At 38.0% G+C, this 20,874-nt stretch overlaps 1 protein-coding gene across 4 annotated transcripts in view; it reads left to right on the top strand.

Moving 5' to 3' along the window:
- Nucleotides 1-19,517, top strand: part of ATP6V1H (ATPase H+ transporting V1 subunit H) — a 140,715-nt gene extending 121,198 nt beyond the window's left edge. For all 4 annotated transcript variants that reach the window (XM_023730653.1, XM_023730651.1, XM_004375608.3 and 1 more), the window contains one exon: nucleotides 19,152-19,517. In XM_023730653.1, coding sequence (XP_023586421.1) covers nucleotides 19,152-19,212 — 61 coding nt within the window. In that variant the 3' untranslated portion in view covers nucleotides 19,213-19,517. The remainder of the gene's footprint in view (nucleotides 1-19,151) is intronic.
- The last annotated feature ends 1,357 nt before the right edge of the window (nucleotides 19,518-20,874 follow it).

Below are 20,874 nucleotides of genomic sequence, written 5' to 3'. Positions count from 1 at the left end.
TTTTATTTTTAATCTGTATTCCTGATGTGAAAGAAAAGAATACGATAATGACTTTCCCTTTGCCAACGGGGACAGGTTTTTGGTTGAAAATTTTTGTTTTTCACATGATCATGCGTTGAAGTTGAAATGTTTAAAATTGGAATTTTTTTTTTTGTTGAATTAAGAGACTTGACTTAGTCTCATAGTACATTTTTCAAACAAAAGGAAGAGCAAATGTCTTTCTAGCCAGAAACTGCTTTATTCACTCTCTTCATCATTGACTAGCTGATGAATATCCCTCCTGTCTCTCTCCCTGTCTCTCATTATGTGCCAAGCTATTTTAACTTTAAAATTTTTAATTAAAAATGCTTTAATTATGGTAAATCTCCTTTGTATTTAATGGAGAAGCTTAGCATCAGTGTATTCAATACTTTCTTTATAGAAAGAATTCTTTGCATCATCTAATATCCATAACAACATAACATCAGCATGTGACTATGGCTCTTTCTGCTAGAGAATGAAAATTGCTCAGGAAATAGCAGTTTATTTCAATATCAAATTGATATGATCCTAAGTAGAATGTAATTAGGGAAGTCAATCTTCTGCAGACTATATCTCCAAATGTAAAAGAGTTTGAGATCAGTATCTTTACAATAGCCAACCAAATTGTCTTTATTAAAACCATGGCGGTGGAAGGCTGCCTTTTTACTTACCTCAAATATAGGCTTTTCAGTGTTATAGTACTGGTGTTTAAAGTATGTTTATTGATTGACTCTTACAAAACACTCTTGCAATTATTTACTGCTACACCAAATAAAAACTTGAAAACCCAATTGACTTTGTTTTTTCTTAGCATTATGTTTGTTCTGATTTAAATTAAGTTTTTATAAATGATGCATTTTAAAATAAAATAATTAAAATATAATTATGGACAAATTAGAATAAAAGCCTGCTTGAAAGGTAATGACAGCAGCTTTTTACGATTATTTGCATGTCATGTATAGCCATCGCTTTTCCAGCCCACCCTTGTTTTCTTTTGCTTTTCTACCCTAAATTATTTTTAGTTTTTGATATTGCATTATTCCTAATGTTCCTGTTTATTAGACTGAGTCATAATTTTTGATATGGTAAACTTAACATGTATTTTTTACTTCAGGGAATTTTTTAAAGTGTGGTTTTAAAATTACATTGTAAGTATAAAGTGGATGGATACTTTTGAAATCATGGAACTGGGCTGACTGTGGATCTTGATTTGGATTCAGTTTTAAGGAGTTACATATTAAGTTTCTTGATATTGTAGGGATAGATTTCAATTTATATAACATGCAGTTTAGAGTTATATAACAGGCAAAAATACTTATTTTTGATGATTGATTTCAAAATTTCAGTTAATCGCAGCTTTTAGAATAGCCAGTGTTTCTCCCTCGCACTTGAGCATCTGTATTTACATGGAATAATCTAGATTACAGATAACCTAACTGAGTTGGGTCAGGGATGCTGGAGTGGGAGTAGAGCTGCTCTGGAGGGCAGAGTGGCTGCCACTTGGGGAACTACCCTGCTCATAGCCCCTCTCTTAGGGCCCCACAGCTCTCTGCCCTCACACCCTGTGGCATTCTGTGCATCCCTGCTTTTCTGAGCAGTGCTGGATTTTTATATTTATAAATTGGCAAAATATATAAGTAATGACAGCTTACTCTAGAGAAATTTTGTAGATATCCCCAATTTTTACTTTGTAACTTAACATCATAAAATGTCATCATTTTTCTCCTACAGAGTGATTTTAAATATAATCAACCTCTAATTCAGAAGCAACATATGTGCATTTGGACAGCTCAGGACTTCAGGAAAGAAACACTGAATTTTGTATGTAGAGGATCTCATGGAGAATTTTCTGTTTGTGTTTCTAGCTTATTTTTCAACCTTTTTTTTTTCTTCTTCTTCCAAGAGGAATAATAAGTTCTAAGAGTGTTACCTACCTCTCTGGATCTTTAATGTGTAGATAAATTCCAAAAATGGAGGAAGACTCACTAGGTCTGGGTGAATGCTGCTGTGTTCTCTGATATTTACATTGGCTTAGGACTATTTTGATTATTCTGTAAGTGATTAAAGCGGCTACTTGTGAACTGAATTGCAAGGAAAAAAACCTTATATGTTTTAACCTTTTAGCATTAATAATCATTAACTTATTAACATTCCGTAAGAATTTTAACAAACACATAATATGTATAGATTTAACAATTTCCAGGATTAATTTAGAAAATTGTGGTCTCTCTCTGGTGCCTTACATTTTCCACAGTGTTCTTATGACATTTTTAATCGATGAACCTTTGAAAATGTCTTTAGTGTCTTTTGTATTTTTCAAAAACAAATATAACTAGATTTAAAAAAATATCTAAACCAAATCCAAGGAAAGAGGAGTTCTTTATTGCTTTTGGCCCACCACCAGTTGAGCAACTCTCAGTTTTCCAGTCTAAAGATGCTTCTACTTTGCTAATTAGGGATATTTTGAGGCAATACTGACTTATTTTTCTGGGCAGTATGTAACACATAATTAAAATCGATTTTGAAGATGCCAGCATAACATAAATCTTAAATTGCTACTTGGCCTGAGCTTTACAGATCCTACAGAACCCAGTTCAGGTATCTGTCCGTCTTAAGCCTTTCCTCACCAAACAATACTTAACACATGCGCTTGACCCAATAGATCCTTACAACTTAGTCACGTGCATCTCTGTTTGAAATTTGTATTTAATTTTATATTGAATTATGAAGTGCATAAACTCAGTTATCTATCAGTGATTTTCTTTAGTGTCAGAGTGTTTATTATCCACCTCTTCAAAATGTTTACTTAGGCTGGTACTTTGCAGCAATCAAATAAACCTTAATAGAATAGTCTGTAGAGTATGCTAGAAAATAAAAATTAAGCAAACCTTATTTACTCAACTGAGGGATTTAATTAAGTTTTTGAATTAACCTGCTTAGTTTCCTCTTAAATATGTTACCCAGATATTACATATTGATGGGGAAGAAAAACAAAAAAAATCTAATGGATCACAGAAATGAGTGGACAAGTTTTTGTCACTATTGAAAATCTGAGGAATCTGTTATTAAAAAAAATGATGATTAGCCTGCCATCTTAAGAAAGGCACCCTTTGATGGAAATTATTCTTTAATTGAATTTTCATTACATTTACATTTTAAAAGAATTTTACAATGATGAAGTAGATTTTTTTTTTAAACATTCTAAATGTAAAACCAAACCTAATCCGTTGCCGTCGAGTTGATTCCCATTCATAGTGACCCTATAGGACAGAGTAGAACTGCCCCATAGGGTTTCCAAGGAGCAGCTGGTGGATTTGAACTGCCGACCTTTTGGTTAACAGCTGTAGTTCTCAACCACTGCGCCACCAGGGCTCCTTTTAAATGTAGACCCCCTCTTATGAGTTCAGTGAAGTTTATTACCTTTTCTTAGTGACATTTTAAAAATGAATTCAGTAAAAAGGTGCCAGAGTGTTAGTACAAGGACTAGAGCCTTTCTTAAAAGATCGTATTTCTTACACCCACCCAGCATCAAAGCTCTGGAACATTACTCTTTACCTCTGTACCTCTAGAAGCTTCGTCTCCCCTTCCTTAAGGGCTAGGTATTTGTAGAGGCCTGAAACGAAAACAATCTCCTGGCCGACAGTTGTTCCTGCCTTGCTGGGTATCCCAGAAATATAACACTTCAGTGTTTGGTTTGAAAACAGTACTGTTCCGTTTGTACCCAGTTAAGGGCTGTTTACTTTTAATTCGGCATTAGCCCTCCTGTCTCTTAATTTAGGTGTGGACGGGAATACTTGTTACTCAGTAAGTGCTACAAGAGAGACAATGAAGTAGAAAACAAAGCTGTAGTTCACAGTTTCAGTGGTGTGTGATGAGGGCTATGACAGATGTATGACAAGGTGTGAGAGGAGTCTGGGGAACTGGCCCAACCACCTGGAGCTTCTGAAGGGAAGCTTTTCTTGAGTGACGACTTGAGGATGGAGAAGGAGTTCATAGAGGAAGAAGTGGTTGGAGTCAGAGAAGAATGGAAGCATGCTGTGTGAGCTTGTTGTGCACTGGGGAGCCACCACAGAACTTGCTGGAGCAGAGTCTGGGTGTGGCTGCACCACCACCGAAGGCCACCTTCAGAGTCATGTGCATTGTCTTGTATTTCAGGGAGACTTAACATCTTCACAGGAATCTGATTACCCATTTTATTCCTTTTTAGGATTTTCTTTTACATAAATAAGGGATACGTCTTTGTCATATAACATGAGCCCTGTGTGTAGGCAAGTCTGGAGCCGTATAGCCACTCAACAAGATCATAAAAGAACCAAGCTTCCTCAGCCTTCTTGCTCCCCGATCCTTAGGATGTGGCTTCATCCTTCTGGCAGTGGAAAGGGGAAGTGTGAGAAGAAAAAAGTTTTCTTATGAGGCTTTGTCTTTTTTTTTTTTTTTTTTGTCCTGTTTAGTTGGAAAACTTTTCAACTCTACAAGTAGTCCCTGACTTATGACCTATTCCAAGTTAAGACGAACCATACTTAATGACTGTTTTCTTTTTTTGTATATCTCATCATTAATACATTTTCCTGGGAGAAAGTTATTGGAAAATACATGCAGGGAATATGGAAAAAACTGCTGAGCTATGTGAACACACCCCAAGCATTTGATCAGGATAATATAATGGAAAACATTGGTGAGAAAAATCATCCATGTGGCAAAGAATGCTGAATTTAGAACTTGATATCGCTGATGTGGAACAGATTACAGATCTCAGAGAAGGGGAATTGACAGATAAGGACTTAATGGATTTTGAAGAGGAAAGAAATGAGGAAAAAGAAGGAGAGAAGTTGTCAAAAAATTTTACAGTGAAAGGATTGACTGGAGTTTTTTTCTAAACTAAATCAAGGGCTTCAGTTGCTTGAAAACATGGACCCAAATGCTGATTGCTTTGCTAAAGTCGATAGGCAGATTCAGGAAGCAGCAAGATGTTACCATAAAATATATGAAGAAAAAAAGAAAAGGACCACACAGATGACTCTTACTAATTTTACATCTAGAAATGCCATCCCCATTACCAGGAATAAAATCCAGATGATCCAGAACCTTCCATAAGTGGAATTATTACCACAACTGACAAAATGCCAGCGTCATCCGACTCATGGAGTAAATTTTTATAGTTTGTGTATTTTTTAATGTATGTAGGTATTAAGTTGATATGTAATGCTTACAACCTCCAAAGACAAATAACAAGATTGAATTTATAGAGATACTAATAATAAAAGGCAATAATCATGGAAACTTAAAAAGAAAGGGGGGTGGTATTTGACTTTAGTCAGAACCAACTGAAAATGGAGTCACCAGCACGGAATCCTGTTGTAAGTTGGGAAACTACCTTTATACCATGGATTGCCAGAAGAATGAACAAATCTGTCTTGGAGGAAATATAGCCAGAATGCTCCTTAGATAGGAGTGAGAATGGTGAAACGTTGGCTCACTTACTTTGGACATGTCATCAGGAGGGACCAGTCACTGGAGAAGGACATCGTGCTTGGTAAAACATAGGGTCATTGAAAAACAGGGAGTTGCTTGCTCAATGAGACCGATTGACACACTGCCTGCAACAGTGAGTTCAAACATAGCAACAAGTGAGTTCAAACATAGCAACAATTGTGAGGATGGCGTAGGAATGGGCAACATTTCATTCTGTTATGTATGGGGTAACTGAGTCGGAGCCAGCTTGACAGCACCTGACAACAGCAGTGCCTTTTAAGGCTCTGCAGACTCTTTATCAGTGCATACAGAACTGAATATTAAGAAAAGATGTAACAATTTAGTGAAGCATCTTGTCTGGGTTGTTTTGAGACAGACACTGAGGGAGAAGGAGAGAGAAATGACTAGGGCTTGTTCTGAATAAGAATTTTATCCCATTTTCATTTCTCCTTTCCATCTAGCACCTAACTCCATTAGATAAGCTTCACTTCAGGAAAATTTGATTCAGTATTCGCTTCCTATCTCAGTTACGATTTTTTGAAAATGACATTAGATTTTTGATTTTTTCTAGGATGTTTGTTTTGATAGACCTTATAATGCTATTAGAAAAATATTTCCTAGTCAAGCTTTTCACTAGAAGTTAGTACTTGAGGTTTTACTTGGTATATCAAGAGTGAACTTTCTCCCTCATTAATGCAGTTTTAAGAAAGTTAATTATAAGATATGTAAATTACTGCAGACATTTGTTTTCTTCTGCTTTTAGATACATAAGTGATGAAATGTCTTGTTTAATAAGATGATTATATATTAATGGTTAATATATTAGTACAATATTTAGCATAATTTTGAGGCTTTATTTTTTTGTCAAATTTTGTTCAGCCTACCTAAGAAAATTGTGTGTATGTCTATGTGTATATACGTGTGTACACATGCACACCTATTTTTTTCTGAGATCCTTTTTGCATATTCTTTTGTTTAAAATCAGATACGTTCAGTTTATCATCTCCTGACATTCTACAACAATTTTGCTACTTTTTTCCCAAGAAGTATAAATTATTTCTAACTAAGAATGTATGTTCTGATTTATAAGTTACATTTTTATAAAATTGAAGGGATGGTAAAAATTGATCTTTAACATGTAATTTAAAAAAATCTTTGCAGTGTTTTTTATAGATTGTCAGGAGAAGTTGTACATTTAACCAAGAAATAATGTAAATGATAAAATTGTAGAGACAAGTTAGCCACTAAAAGGTTCCACCAGAACAAAACAGGAATGTAATTGGCACTACTGGTGAGAGAGCACCTTAGTAAACTGAAGTCTAAACATCCTTTTTTTCTTGCTCTTTATCTTTGTCAGGAATGGTTTGTTTGCAAGAAACAAAAACCTATGGAAGTTAGGTTAAATATAAGGAGGTCTGTTATAAGGGATGAAGATGGCACAGGACCTGGCAACATTTTGTTCTGTTGTACAGGGGATCGCCATGAGTCGGAGTCAGCTTGATGGCAACTAACAACAACAACATTATAAGGGTACCGGGGAAGCTCACAGAATCTAATATCTGGCAAAGCCACACTGTCCCACTGAAACTGGAAGTCTGAGGCTGGCAGGAAGAATGGCGGTGTCTCTGTTCATCTCCCTGTCCCTCTGGGCCACCAGGTTTCTCATCTCTGCAGCCTGTCTGCTTCCCCCTTTTTCTGTAGACTGCCCTTTCTGCCCAGGACTGTCCTGATTGCCCGAAAGGTCAGCCTAAACATCTCTATTTTCATGATTTTCTAGTTTTGCTTTCCCCATTTCCAAATTCCAGGAGTGGGAAGCTGTTCATTGGCCGATTGTCTCTCGTTTACATAGTAAGCTGAAGCTCAGGCAGTAGGTAAGGTTACCTAGGCAGGTAGAGTGGCCTAGGCCCCACTCCTTCATCAACAGCTTGAAGGTACTTCCGAAGAATTGAGTGTGGGCTTGGCCACCCTTTCTTCTTCCTTGCTCCCAAAATATCAACTATACCCTTCTCTGGCTATAATAATTTTAAGAATACGAAGCATAATTTAAATTAATTGTGCTGGCCAATTAAGGCATGTGGTGGTGGTGCTCTTGTGTGTATGTGTGATGCAGGGGCCGTGGAGGAGGGTGGCTGTTCTGGCTGAAGATGGTGAGTTTTCAACCCCTGCTCTCGAGTCTCAAGTGGTCAGTCATTAGCAGAACTGGAATCACAAGTCCTAACTATATGAGTTATCAGTTTATTCAGTAAGGTGTTTTGAGCCCGTTTCATGTCAGGTCCTGTTTTAAGCAACCGGAATCTAAGTTTCTGCCCTCAGGGAGCTTAGAGACTGGTGGGAAAGCTGGCCTAGAGAAAATGACAGCACTGTGTGCTACATGCTGAGATAGGACTGGGCGCTGTGAACTTTGGGAAGACAGCAGAGGGGTATTTGACTTTGTCCTGGTAAAGTCAGGACTGTCTCTTCCCAGAGGAAGGGCACCTAAGCCAAGGCCTTGAGTTAGGAGTTAACCCGTGTGAAGAAGAAGGAGAAAGCACATAGAAAAGTGTCTCCTCAGGGTTCCGGGGACAGGTCTCTGTGCTCTGCTAGCCTTTATTTAGTGCATGGGTACTGCCTGGCTCAGAGTAGCACCTGGTAAACATGTTGAGTTTTAGTCTGTGTGTCTTTAAGGTGCGTCTCTTGTAGGCAACATATAGATGAATCATGCTTTTTTATCCAGTCTGCCTCTCTCCATCTCTTTATGGGTGCATTAAGTCCATTTACATTCAGCGTAATTATTGATAGGTATGAGTTTAGTGCTGTCATCCTGATATCTCTTTCTGTGTGTTGTTCACGGTTTCTTTGTACTCCTCAATTTTCTGTGCTGAGTCGTTTTTTATGTATTGTTTTTTCATCTTATTCTTTGTTGTAGATTTTGTGTTTGCTGGGTCTTTATGTTCTTCTACTTTTTTATTTTGATTTGTAGGATTGTTAGATTCCTTTGTGGTTACCTTAATATTTACCCCTATTTTTCTAAGTTTATACCAGTCTTTTAGTACTTTATATCGCCTTAACTTCCCCTCCATATGAAAAATCAATGTCTCCATTTTTTAAGTCCCTCTTTTTTGTTTTAATGTTGTCATCTTTTACATACTGACATCTGTTTCCCTATTTCAGTGTTTTAGCTTTGATTTATTTTTTGTGACTTCCCTATCTGAGTTGATATCTTGTTACTCTGTCCTGTGTTCTAGTCTTGGGTTGTTATCTGGATGTTATTGATTTTCTAACCGAGGGACTCTCTTTAGTATTTCTTGTGATTTTGGTTTGGTTTTTGCAAATTCCCTGAACTTCTGTTTATCTGGAAATGCCCTAATTTTGCCATCATATTTGAGAGACGGTTTTGCTGGATATATAATTCTTGGCTGGCAGTTCTTTTCCTTCAAGGCTTTATATATGTCATCCCGTTGCCTTCTAGCCTGCATGGTTTCTGCTGAGTAGTCCGAGCTTATTCTTATTGACTCTCCTTTGTAGATGACTTTTTGTTTATCTCTAGCTGCTCTTAAAATTCTCTCTTTGTCTTTGGTTTTGGCAAGTTTGATTATGATATATCTTGGTGACTTTCTTTTGGGATCTACGTTATGTGGGGTTCGATGAGCATCTTGGATAGATGTCTTCTCATCTTTCATGATATCAGGGAAGTTTTTCTGCCAAAAAATCTTCAGCAATTCTCTCTGTATTTTCTGTTATCCCCCCGTTCTGGTACTCCAGTCACTCGTAGGTTATTTCTCTTGATAGAGTCCCACATGACTCTTAGAGTTTCTTCATTCTTTTTAATTCTTTTATCTGATTTTTCCTCAAATAAGTTGGTGTCAAGAGCTTTATCTTCAGTGTCGCTAATTCTAACTTCTACTGCCTCAATTCTGCTCCTATGACTTTCTGTTGAGTTGTCTAATTCTGAAATTTTATTGTTAATCTTCTGGATTTCTGATTGCTTTCTCTCTGTGGATTATTGCAGCCTATTAAATTTGGCATTATGTTCTTGAATAACTTTTTTAAGTTCCGCTACTACTTTGTGTGTTCCCTGGCTATTTCTGCATACTGTCGAACTTCCTTTCTAATTTCTAGAAGAGTTCTGTATATTAATCTTCCATATTCTGCCTCTGATAATTCCAAGAAGTTCTCTTCCTCCAGAGAATTTATTGATTCTTTATTTTGGGAGCTTGCTGAAGCCATCATGGACTGCCTCTTTATGTGACTTGATGTTGACTGTTGGCTCCAAGCCATCAATAATTTATTATAATTTTATTTTATGTTTGTTTAGTGAGACTTAGCTTCTTGTTTTGTTTTGTTTTGATATGCCTCAATAGGCTGCTCATGTGCATTAGTTTGATTTTGGACACCTTTGAATCTCTAACGTCCTGTCACCAGGTAGTTCTGTAACTAAGTATGTACACACAGGAGTCCATTAAATTTTCCTATATGGGTTCAGCTTGGGTGTCCAGGCAGTCGGTCACCAAGTGTGTGATGCAGGCTCTCACCACCAGTCCTAGAGATGCATGGGTGATTGGTGCAGGCACTGGACTCTGACTGTGGTAGGGGATCATGCGCTGAGCCAGGCAGGGGGCTGACAGCTGCCCCTGAGAGTCTGAAAGGAAAGCGTGTCCCTATTCTCTAGGGTGAATAGGTAGGTGAGTTTTGCAGCCAGACTATGAGCACCCCACTCTGTTGGCTGTAAAGACTCGAGGGCATCACTTTTTCTTGGACTCCTATAGCAGGTGACTAGGAGCTTTAGGTGATACCACCAGTCCTCAAGCCCTTGTTACAGATCGATAAAAGTGCCTACTTAAGGGGCAGGGCTGTTTCAAGGGTCACAAATCTGCCAGTTCACAGCTGAAGCAGTTGAAGTTAAACTTCAAATGTTTGCCGTGTTGTACTGTGGTAGTGAGGGCTAACACTGTTGAGATGGGTCCCCACAAGTCTATACAGGGGTGTAAGGCACTCAGAGTCTGCAGACCCCTTATACCTGTGCCTAGCAAGGGAGCTGTGCTGACCCTGTGTTCCTGGCTTAGGGTAGCCAGTAGCTTATTTGTTCCCTCTCCAAGGCCAGGAGAATGGGTCAGGGTGCCTTTTGAGATCTACTTCTGGCCCAGCGGATTCCTGGTGCAGAGCGCGGAGGGAGGAGATGAAAAGGAGAGAAGTTTTTCCCAAATGGGCTTTTTTTTTTTTTTTAATCCCCGGGAAAGGCCGTATGCATGTACTTATTTTAGTCACTTGGGAGCTGCTTTTCACTGGTTCAGAGTGTCCAAGCAGAATCTGCTGCCGGGTCTCTCTTGATGTGGAAACTGCTTCCTGAGCATGCGCACAGTACAGCTGTTTGCCTGCTTCACTGCGCACAGGCGTGGCTGCAGAGCTGTAGTTTCGCTACCTTGGCTCTGGCGCTCTTCGCTTCTTCCAAACTGTCTCCCTCTCCCCGGCCCCACGACTCAGTCCGATTCCTCAACTTTGCCTTGTTCAGGGCTCCTAGATACTCATATAGAATCAAATCACTTGTTTTTCCAGGTCTTTGTTGTAAGAGAGATATAGGAAGCATCTAACCATTCTGCCATCTTGTCCACGCCCCCTGGTAAACATGTTGAATGAGTGATGCTGATGGGAGGGGCAAACTGGGAATAAAGAGTAACTGCACAGCACTCAGTTGCCTAGAGCATCAGCGCCCAGTGGAAATACCATGCAAGCCACATGTGGTATTTCAGATTTTCTAGTAGTTGCATTAAAAAAAGTAAAAGGAAACAAGTTAATTTTAATAATATATTTAACTCAACATATCTATATTAGTTTGACAAGTAATCAGTAAATTTAGTGTCATTGTATCATGCTGTTCATTAAGGTATACTTGGGGGGTCTAGTACCCCCTCTGGACACAGTAATTGGGTTCTTCTTAATGAGATGCTGTCAGGGCTCTGGCTTGGCCTGCAGATGGCACTGCTGTGGGACTTGTCCATCCTCTGCCTCTTCTCCCTGTTTCCATTGTTGGTGTCTATCATTTACCATCCTGATTATTCTCTTTTTTTCTTAAACACTTGGCCATTTCTCTCTTGATTGAAACCAGCACATCTGCACTTGGCTTAGGGATTAGATTTTTTTTCTTATTTTTATATTTTTTCCCATACAAAAATTTGTACATACATTGTTATGTGACCCTAATTGCTCTCCCCACACTGTGACAGCACACTGCTCTTTTCTACCCCTGATTCCCCATGTCCATTCAACCAGCTCCTAACCCTCTCTGCCTTCCCAGCTCACCTCTGGACAGAAGCTGCCCGTTTAGTCTCTTATCTACATGATTTTTTTTCTTTTTTTAATTTTTATCTCTCACCTTTCATTCCTCCCACCCACTGGCCTTCCTGCAGTGTGGCCGGCTGTGTCTAGGTCTTCCAACCAGTCGGAAGCGTCTGTCACGTGTTCACGGGATAATATGGAGCCTCGCCAGAGGTTTATGGTCTAGCCGTTCATTCTTTTTGGTTCATTTAAGCACAGTTCGTTGCTCCTTGTTCTTTTTTGATGGAAAAAGATGCATTTCTGCCTCTAATTCCTAAGCTGACTTGAGGTTCGTTGTTGTGTGCTGTCCAGTCAATTCTGACTCATAGTGACCCTGTATCACAGAGTAGAACTTCCCCATAGGGTTTCTTAGGCTTTAATCTTTACAGGAGTACATCTCCAGGTCTTTTCTTCTGTGGAGCTTCCGGTGAGTTCGAACCCCTAGTTAGCAGCTGAGCACTTAACCATTGCTCCTCCAGGGCTCCTTAACTTGAGCTTTAGGGTGATGATTTTGTTGTTGCTAAAAGAGAAAGTGACTTACTTTTTAGGAGTTAAGAAAATGACTTCTAAGGAAAACTTAACTCTTGCCTGACTCATAAGCCCTAAAAATTAAGCATCTTCCCAAACCTTTTTAGGAGAAGACAGAATATGAGTATTAAGCATTTTAACCAGGTAAATACAGCTTTCATCAATGACCTTCAGATTTTACAGATTAATACTGTTTGCTTCTGTTTTTGTATCTTGGCTTTTTAAATCGTACTGGTAATTTCCATCTCATTTAATCATTTTTCTTATTCCCATTTAACAAAAAATATATTGTTTATAATATAAAATTATTTTATTTATATAAATTATTACATAATTATAATGATAACCAAAAACCAAATGAAACCCATTGCCATCGAGTCGATTCCCTCTGACTCATAGTGACCCTTTATATGTAATTATGTATAATAATTATAAATTATAAATTACATTATAATTGTAAATTATATTATAAATTACATTATAGTTGTAAGTTATAATTACATTATAATTATATAGTTATTATATAATTTATTTACTGTATTATATAATTATAATAATTTAAAATATTTAAAAACTATATTAAATAACCATTTCTTGAATTTTTACAAGTTGCGATTTGAAGATCTGTTTTTTCCTTCCCCAAGTACCTGTGTTTGGAATTATTTCTGTTTTTATTGTTTATTATCAAAACCAGAACTTTTTATTTTGTCACTTGCTGTCTCTTTGAAATAATATTTCTCATATTTGCTTTATGGTTTGTTATTTTATGCTTTAGAATTTCAAGTAGATAGAAGTTATTTTGGGGGACAGCAGAACATTTTAGCTATTCAGGCCTCTGCTCTTTAAATAATATTCCAAAGTTCTTAAAGGTAGCCTAGTATTTCTACAGAATTTGGTAGCCATAATTTACTTTCACCTTTGCGTCTAATCTCTGTAGAAACCAAAAAAATTTAAGAACCTGCATCTAAAATACTAAATCTACACTTTTTAAAATTTGATAGTCTAGTAATAGGCTTCTGAAAGAAAAGTTTAGGTTGAAGCTTTAGAACAAAAAATAAAGAGCTCTCAATTTGGAGAAAATTTCTAGTAAAAATTATTTTGCTTTAATATGTTAAATTAGAGCAATTACAAGGTATAGGCATATGATCAAGGTTGATTAACACAAAAGAAAATGTGTAGGTTTGTCTCCACAACAGAATATTTACTGTTGTGTTGAAAGGGTCTCATTTGTGGCATAACATTAGAAAAGTAAACATTTTTCAAACAATAGGTAACTGTTAGGTAAGCTGGTGTCTTAGTAGTCATCTAGTGCTGCTATAACAGAAATACTACAAGTGGATGGCTTTTAACAAAGAAATTTATTCTCTCACAGTCTGGTAGGCCACAAGTCCAAATTCAAGGCATCAGCTCCAGGGGAAGGCTTTCTCTCTCTGTTGGCTCTGGAGGACGGTCCTTGGGTTGATGCATCAGTCTCCCCTTGGTCTGGGAGCATCTCAGCACAGGAACCTCAGGTCCAAAGGATGCACTTTGCTCTTGGCACTGCTTTCTTGGTTGATTACAAAAATTCCCATAGGAAAAATAACTCTTGTTATTGTGAATTTTACACAAATTGATTTTATAATATACTGTTCGGTGGTAGTTGCTTTTGAAATGTACTTTTAGTTTCCTAGGACAACAAATAATATACAAGTAGACTGTACTTTTAGAATAACTGGCTTTTTTTTTTTTTTTTTTTTTGGTTCTAGGGACCACCTCTTTATGGATACTGCTAATCTGTTAATCTTTGAATTTAGATGTGTCTGGAAAATGAAGTGGCTAATGATTATGAGAATACACTTGAGAAAATAAATTGAGGATTCACACTGTGATGTTCTTAAACTCTTTATTCTCACTGCTTTGCAATAATATAGCTCCAGCCAGTGAGAGGTAGAAGAATGTGCTAGGAGGCTGTACTATGTGGTGATGAAAATTGAGTTTTAACATCAGACAGACGTGGTTAAACTTACTGTCCACACCACTAACTAGTTATCGTAACCTCATAACATGGTGTTAGTTATAATGTTAGTCACTACATTTCCTAGGAGACAGTTTGACTGTATGCACTTACTTTGGAAATTTAAATATTTTCCTATAAATCTGATGCAGATGAAAGAGACCACTATGATTTTTACATGATTCAGTTGTTAAACATAGGAAAATCAGTTTATAAAAATAAAATTTGCTTTGTTTATGATATTCAAAATTATTATAAAATTTGGAGGAATCACTCTTAATTTATAGCTAAACTATAGTGAGTTAGCATGAAAGAAAACAGGACTATGTAAAATTGTTTAAAATTTATTTTTTCTCTTTACCAAATATAAATCTGCATTGTAGGCAGCTGTAAAGTTTGTATTTTCTAAGGTGTTTTCATACATTCAGAGAAGAATGTTTATGATTTATATTATGCCCACTTGTTTTCCAGAACAGCACAGGTAAAGGGTAAGAGGAATGTTATATAATTTTGACTTGCTTGTGGTTTTAGTAATAATTTTGATAAACTTGTGGAAAGAAGCGGGATGTAGAATTCCATGTTCATTATGATTCAGTTATAAAGAATTTACACACTGAAGGAAGACTAGATAAAATAATATAAAAATAATAGTAATTGGTGGGTTTTCTACCAAGCTTATTGGCAGCTAAAGCAAAAGGAAAATGAGAAAGATTGTAGTTTTCATTGATAAAATGTTTGTCAGGAGAAAAATCCACTTTTTTCCTGGCACTAAACTATATGGGTGAAGTTACCTTGTGGTTTCTTGTGTAAAACATGTTGAATAGCATCAGAGTTAGTGTCTTCCACAAAGGTTTAAAAGAAAGCACAAAACCACCTTCAGTATACCGTGAAGGATGGCACTTAATGAGAATATGGTGAAGGCCTTGCTACTATTCTTAAGATAATTTAGCTCAGACAAGAGCTTTCTGGTGATCTTGCTTCTAATGCAGTAGGGCCTGGGTAGTGAAGGCTGTCTTTAGACCGCCGCTGTCACACTTTGGGAACTGGATTCATGCTGATCCTTACCACACAGTTAGCAATGAAGGTGGGATTCGCCAGCTGTGCCCCTGGCTTAGTGCAGTTATGGATGAAGAGAAGAAAACTATTACACTTCTCAAATTTTACCTCTTAGGTAGTAAAAGCAAAATTTTAATGTTAAACTCCTGTAGATTGCTGATAGAAATTGGGCACCTTTTGAGTGAATTATGAATTGAATTTTTGTTGTTGTATTGATCTTCATGTATAGAAAGACTGATTCAGTAATGAGATTATTTAAATTGTCTCTATAGACATATTATAATCCCCTGAAGTAAAATCCATAATAGTTCTCCTTTTGTCTGACACTAATAAAGTGTTAACTTGAAGCAGTTACTCACACCCGTTTATTGGGTTTTCCAGTCTGTATCTTTCCAGGCTACTTTAGGTGGCCATGCAGCCTGACAGTAGAAAGAGATGAGGTCAGAGCCCCACCATGGCATTTGCTCACTTTGCCTTGAGCAACTTATTTAAGTTTTTGGAGGCTCTGTTCCTTCACCACCAGGGGTGCTGTAGGGACTAAAGAGGGTGATGTGTGGGAATACCTGCAATGAAGTTCCTGCACAGCCTGCAGCAGAGTGTGGCACCCTAGTGGCCATCTGCTGTCCTCAGCACCAGGCACAGAGTTCAGAGGCAGGTGTGCATCTCTGAGTATGGGGATTTTTTTTACTGACTACACCTTGTCATTGGGCATCAAGGGACAGACTAAACATTTTCACAAGCCAAGTTCAAAGGAGTAAATTTTCTCTAAGCTGTGTATAGACTAGGTTTTTTCCATATTACAGTGTCTTTTCCAGTTGACCCAAGTGTCACGGATTGAATTGTGTTGCCCAAAAATATCTGTCAACTTGGTCATGATTCCCAGTATTGTATGATTCTGTACCATTTTATAATCTGATGTTATTTCCTTATGTGTTGTAAACTCTATCACTGTGATGTATTAAGATGGATTAGTGACAGTTATACTGATGAGGTATACAGTATGGGATAGTGTCTTAAGCCAATCTCTTTTGAGATATAAAAGAGAGAAGTGAGCAGAGACACATGGGAACCTCATACCACCAAGAAAGCAGTGCCGGGAGCAAAGTGCATCCTTTGGACCTGGGGTTTCTGTGCTGAGATGTTCCAGACCAAGGGAAGGCTGATGTATCACAAGCTCCCCTGGAGCTGATGCCCTGAATTTGGACTTGTAACCTACTAGACCGTGAGAGAATAAATTTCTCTTTGTTGAAGCTGTCCACTCGTGGTATCTCTGTTATAGCAGCACTGGATAACTGAGACACCATGTGTATTAGTTTCCTAGGTCTGCCGTAACGATTACATATTGGATGGCTTACAATGAGAAGAATTTATTCTTTCACAGTTGTGAATGCTAGAAGTCTGAAATCAAGGTGTCAGGAGAGCCATGCTTCACTGAAGGCTCAGGGGAAGATTGTTCCTTGTCTTTTCCAGCTTCTGGTGGGTCCAGGGGTTCCTTGACTTATGGCAGCATCACTCTCGTCTCTGCCTCCATCTTCACATGGCCGTCTTCCCTGTATCTGTGTCTCTTCTCTTTTTATAAGGACACCAGTCTTGCTCACTCTAATGACCTCATCTTAACTTAATCTTGTTTTCCAAATAAGAGCACATTCACAGGTAGGGGGGTTGGGACTTCAGCATACCTTTTTGGGGAGACACAGTTCAACACTTAACACCATGGTTCAGCTCCTTCTGATACTTTAACAGCCCACATCCCATAACAAACATAGCAGTTTCAAGACAGCCTGAGGAGGAAGTTTGTTTCTTCTTTCCATGGGTCCCAGCTTGGCTCTTATATGTATATATAATTATGTATATAACATTTAAGATCTGGAAAATTTGTAGTAAATATTAACCTTTTCCCCTACCTATCAGCCACTCTCAAAAACTAAATAACAGACAGCTGCAGCCATGGATGCTCTCTGTTTGCAGTCTGCTCCTGGGAGTGGCAGCATTAACAGGACCATACACTCTTTCTTTCTAATAAAATTTATAGGATGGCTTCCCTTTTGGCCTTTGCATAAATTAGAACTATTTACTTACTTTTGATTGGAAATAATATCACCATTGTCTAAATCATGTCAGGGCAGCTCCTAGTTTAAAAAAGCATATCTTTAATGTGACATCCAGAATTAGTGAGAATTTTCTCTTAAAGATAAAAAGTCCATCTTCACACCATAGAATCTTTTGGTCTATCTCCCAGTATTTCAATCCCGGTTCAGCTTCTTAAACTCCCAGGGGGTCTCAGGTCAGGTGGACACCTCAGCCCCTGGGCCCTCTGCCACTGCTTTCCAATTCAGAATGCCACTTTCTCCTCTCATTCTTGCTTGGGCTAAGGCTGTGATAGCAGAGGGGACAGCAGGGCAGATAATATACTCCGGCCCTCCCTCCTCCGTATTCTTTAACTGTGGAGAAAAGCAGAGTCAAACCCGTCAGTTGGGCCTGGTGGCACCCAAGAACTATTTCCTGGGCTGCACAGGCAGGAGCTGCTGGATAGCCAGTTGATGAGAGGGTGGGTGGTGACACTGATGGAGTCTGCCCACCGCCCGTTGGGCTCTGCATAGGTGCCTCCACGCATCAGCTCCCTCAGCTTGGCAATGAGCTTGTAAAGTTGTTGTTCGCCAGGCACTGTGGCCCAGAGACATCAGATAACGTCTTGAGCCCACACATCTAAGAAGTGGTGGAGCTGGGATGGGAACCCAAGCCGCTCTTCCAAAACTCACACTGTTTAATTTGTTTTTTTTATAGGAAGGACTTTTAATATTCTTTTTAAAATCTCTCTTTCTTGTCATTATTAGTTGGTTCTAAAACAAAGGTTTGGGCAAATCCTTTATAGGAAAGTGGGGAAATGATTGTTTTCTGTCCTGGGATTAACAGGGGTCCCTGTAGTTAATACGGAGCCCTCGTGGTGCAGTGGTTAAGACGTACGGTGAGCTACAGCTGCTAACCAAAAGGTCGGCAATTTGAATCTGCCAGCTGCTCCTTGGAGATCCTGTGGGGCAGTTCTACTCTGTCCTGTAGGGTCACTATGAGTCAGAATCGACTCAACGGCAGTGAGTTTTTTTTTGGTTTTTATAGTTAATTTAGAGCTAAATATACACACATTGTGGGCGCATGCTCAATTTCTTTTTCCCCCCAGGAGAATGTGCTGTAAAGAATGAGCCCTTGGCCTCATTTGCCCAAGCTGTAAAATGAGAGTAGTACTATTTGGCTCTGTGACTGTTCTGTGGATTAAATATGACTCTTTGTGATGGCTTCTGACAACACCTGTGGAGAGCTCCTACGAGTGTTGTTGTTTTGGGTGTCATCTCAGTGATTTAGGTTCATGTGCTTTTGTACTTTATCCCAGGGTGAAGATACTTGTATCCACCATTATCAGGAGATTTGTTTGTCATGTGTCAGTCCACTTCCTTGGAATAATAGTTACATGGATTTTTGAACTTCTTGGCTTTTGGACCTTTTACCTGAACAGGAAGGTAGATCTTCCTGGAGAAACAATCCCACTGTCTGTGGTTACTTGTTTATGTGTGCGGGACAGTCTACACGTAGAATTCCACTTAGCATTCAAAAACAAAGATGCTTTTGAAATGTGGAAAGGTTTAATTTTCTAGGGCTATTAGTTTTATTATGTCTGCTGAAATATATTTTTTAGATATTAAAGTAAGTATGTATGACCGTGTATAACTGTGTTTCAGTTTTGAGACTTTGTCATTTAAATTCTGTTTTATCTCATTATTTTACTTCTATTTTCCAGGGAGTATCTTGGCAAACAGCTACAATCTGAGCAGCCTCAAACAGCTGCTGCCCGAAGCTGAATTCTGCTTTCATCTTTGAATTTCCAGCTTTCCCATTTAACCTGTGACTGTGTACCTGGAGTGCGAATCTCAGTATTTAGGGTCAAGAATAAATACTTCTAATTTTACTTGTAATTTTCTTATGTTGTGTAGCTTTTTCCAGTGCTGATTTCAGTTAAAGTGTTTGCCCATTAAGTTGTGTAAAAGTAGTTGTTCTCTGTATCTAAGGAAAATATTACTGTTACATATACTGCTTGCAATTTCTGTATTTATTGTTCTCTGGAAATGAATATGGTTATTAAAGGATTGTCACTCCAAATATATAATTTCTCTTGACTTCTTCCTTAGTTGGAGTTTGAACAAAAGTCACCTGTTCGCCCCTTTCAAACCAGATTGGGAAGAATTATTGTAAAGTAGTGAATGGCTGATACAACTTTTGAAATTCAACTGCCTATCTATCTATCATTTGTCTGTCTTTCAATTATCTATCTGTACACAAACACACATTGTGGCAATCCTCTGCTCTATTATTTAGAGCTAATATTTAGAGAACTTTAAAATTTTAAGTTAATTTTTAATATGATGCTATGGTCCAAAAGATTTGCATACAGTGCTGGTGAAGAGATTTACCTTTAGGTTTGTTTATTTCATTGAGTTCCTATATTTCTGTCCTTGTTTTTTAGTACCTCAAGTTTGTTTGTTTTACTACTTTTTGGCTTAAGTAGTGCCAAATAGAGATTTTATTTCTACCCGCCTTCTGGAACTGCAGCCCTTCACAGAGTGCGGACATCTCAGCAGTTCAGCAGGGCAGCCTCAGTGTGCAGCAGCCTGCCCATCTGTGCCCTTTGTGTTTTATCTTCATCAGCTGATCTCTCAGTCTTGTTTTTCATTCATTTTCCTTTTCTTCTCATTTTTCATTCCTGGCAGATCTCTGAATGTTGAGTAAATGTCCTGTGGCTAATAAACAGTTTGTTTTGGTAAGTTTTTTTCTCCCATAAAAAGGCAGTCATAGTTTAAGGATCAAAAGATTGTTTCAGTTTCAAGAGAGAGATCCTGTGGGGAACATTTGTGGAAATGGTGGGTCAGTGGGTTCATGTGACTTCATGTTTGCCAGAAAATAGTCTGATCAAACCAATATTTTTTTGATGATGGAACATTTTAGATTTTTAAAATTACTTAAACCTAGATATTTTACTTTCCAAAACATGGGAAAATACTAGACAGTATTTTTCTCAGTGGTAATTACAGATTTTGCCTTAGCAGGAGCTGAGTTTTCATGTTAATATATTGTGAGGCTGTAAAGTTAAGTTTTTAAGACACTCAAATTTATAGAAGTTTGGCTAACCAGAGGAGCACAGTCTGCTGAATTTCATTAGAACACATGGATTCTTTGATCTCCTCCCTCCTAATTCTGGTCTCATTTTGCATAGCCCTGCTATTCTAAAGTAGAAGGCACGACAGTCATTCTGGTAGAAACTGTTAGCGCTTTCATGCCCAAGAAGTGCTTTCGTACATGGAAAGCAATATCCCGTCCTTGTGCTTTAATTATAATCCCATATATTAAAGTGCACTGTCTCTAGACATCTTTCTTTTCTTACACCTTATTGTCTTAGTCATCTAGTGCTGCTATAACAGAAATCCCACAAGTGGATGGCTTTAACAAAGAGAAGTGTATTCTCTCAC

Source organism: Trichechus manatus, unplaced genomic scaffold (genome assembly GCF_000243295.1).
Source record: "Trichechus manatus latirostris isolate Lorelei unplaced genomic scaffold, TriManLat1.0 scaffold00038, whole genome shotgun sequence".
Lineage (NCBI taxonomy): Eukaryota > Metazoa > Chordata > Mammalia > Sirenia > Trichechidae > Trichechus > Trichechus manatus.
This window is presented reverse-complemented; position numbering and strand designations above follow the sequence as displayed.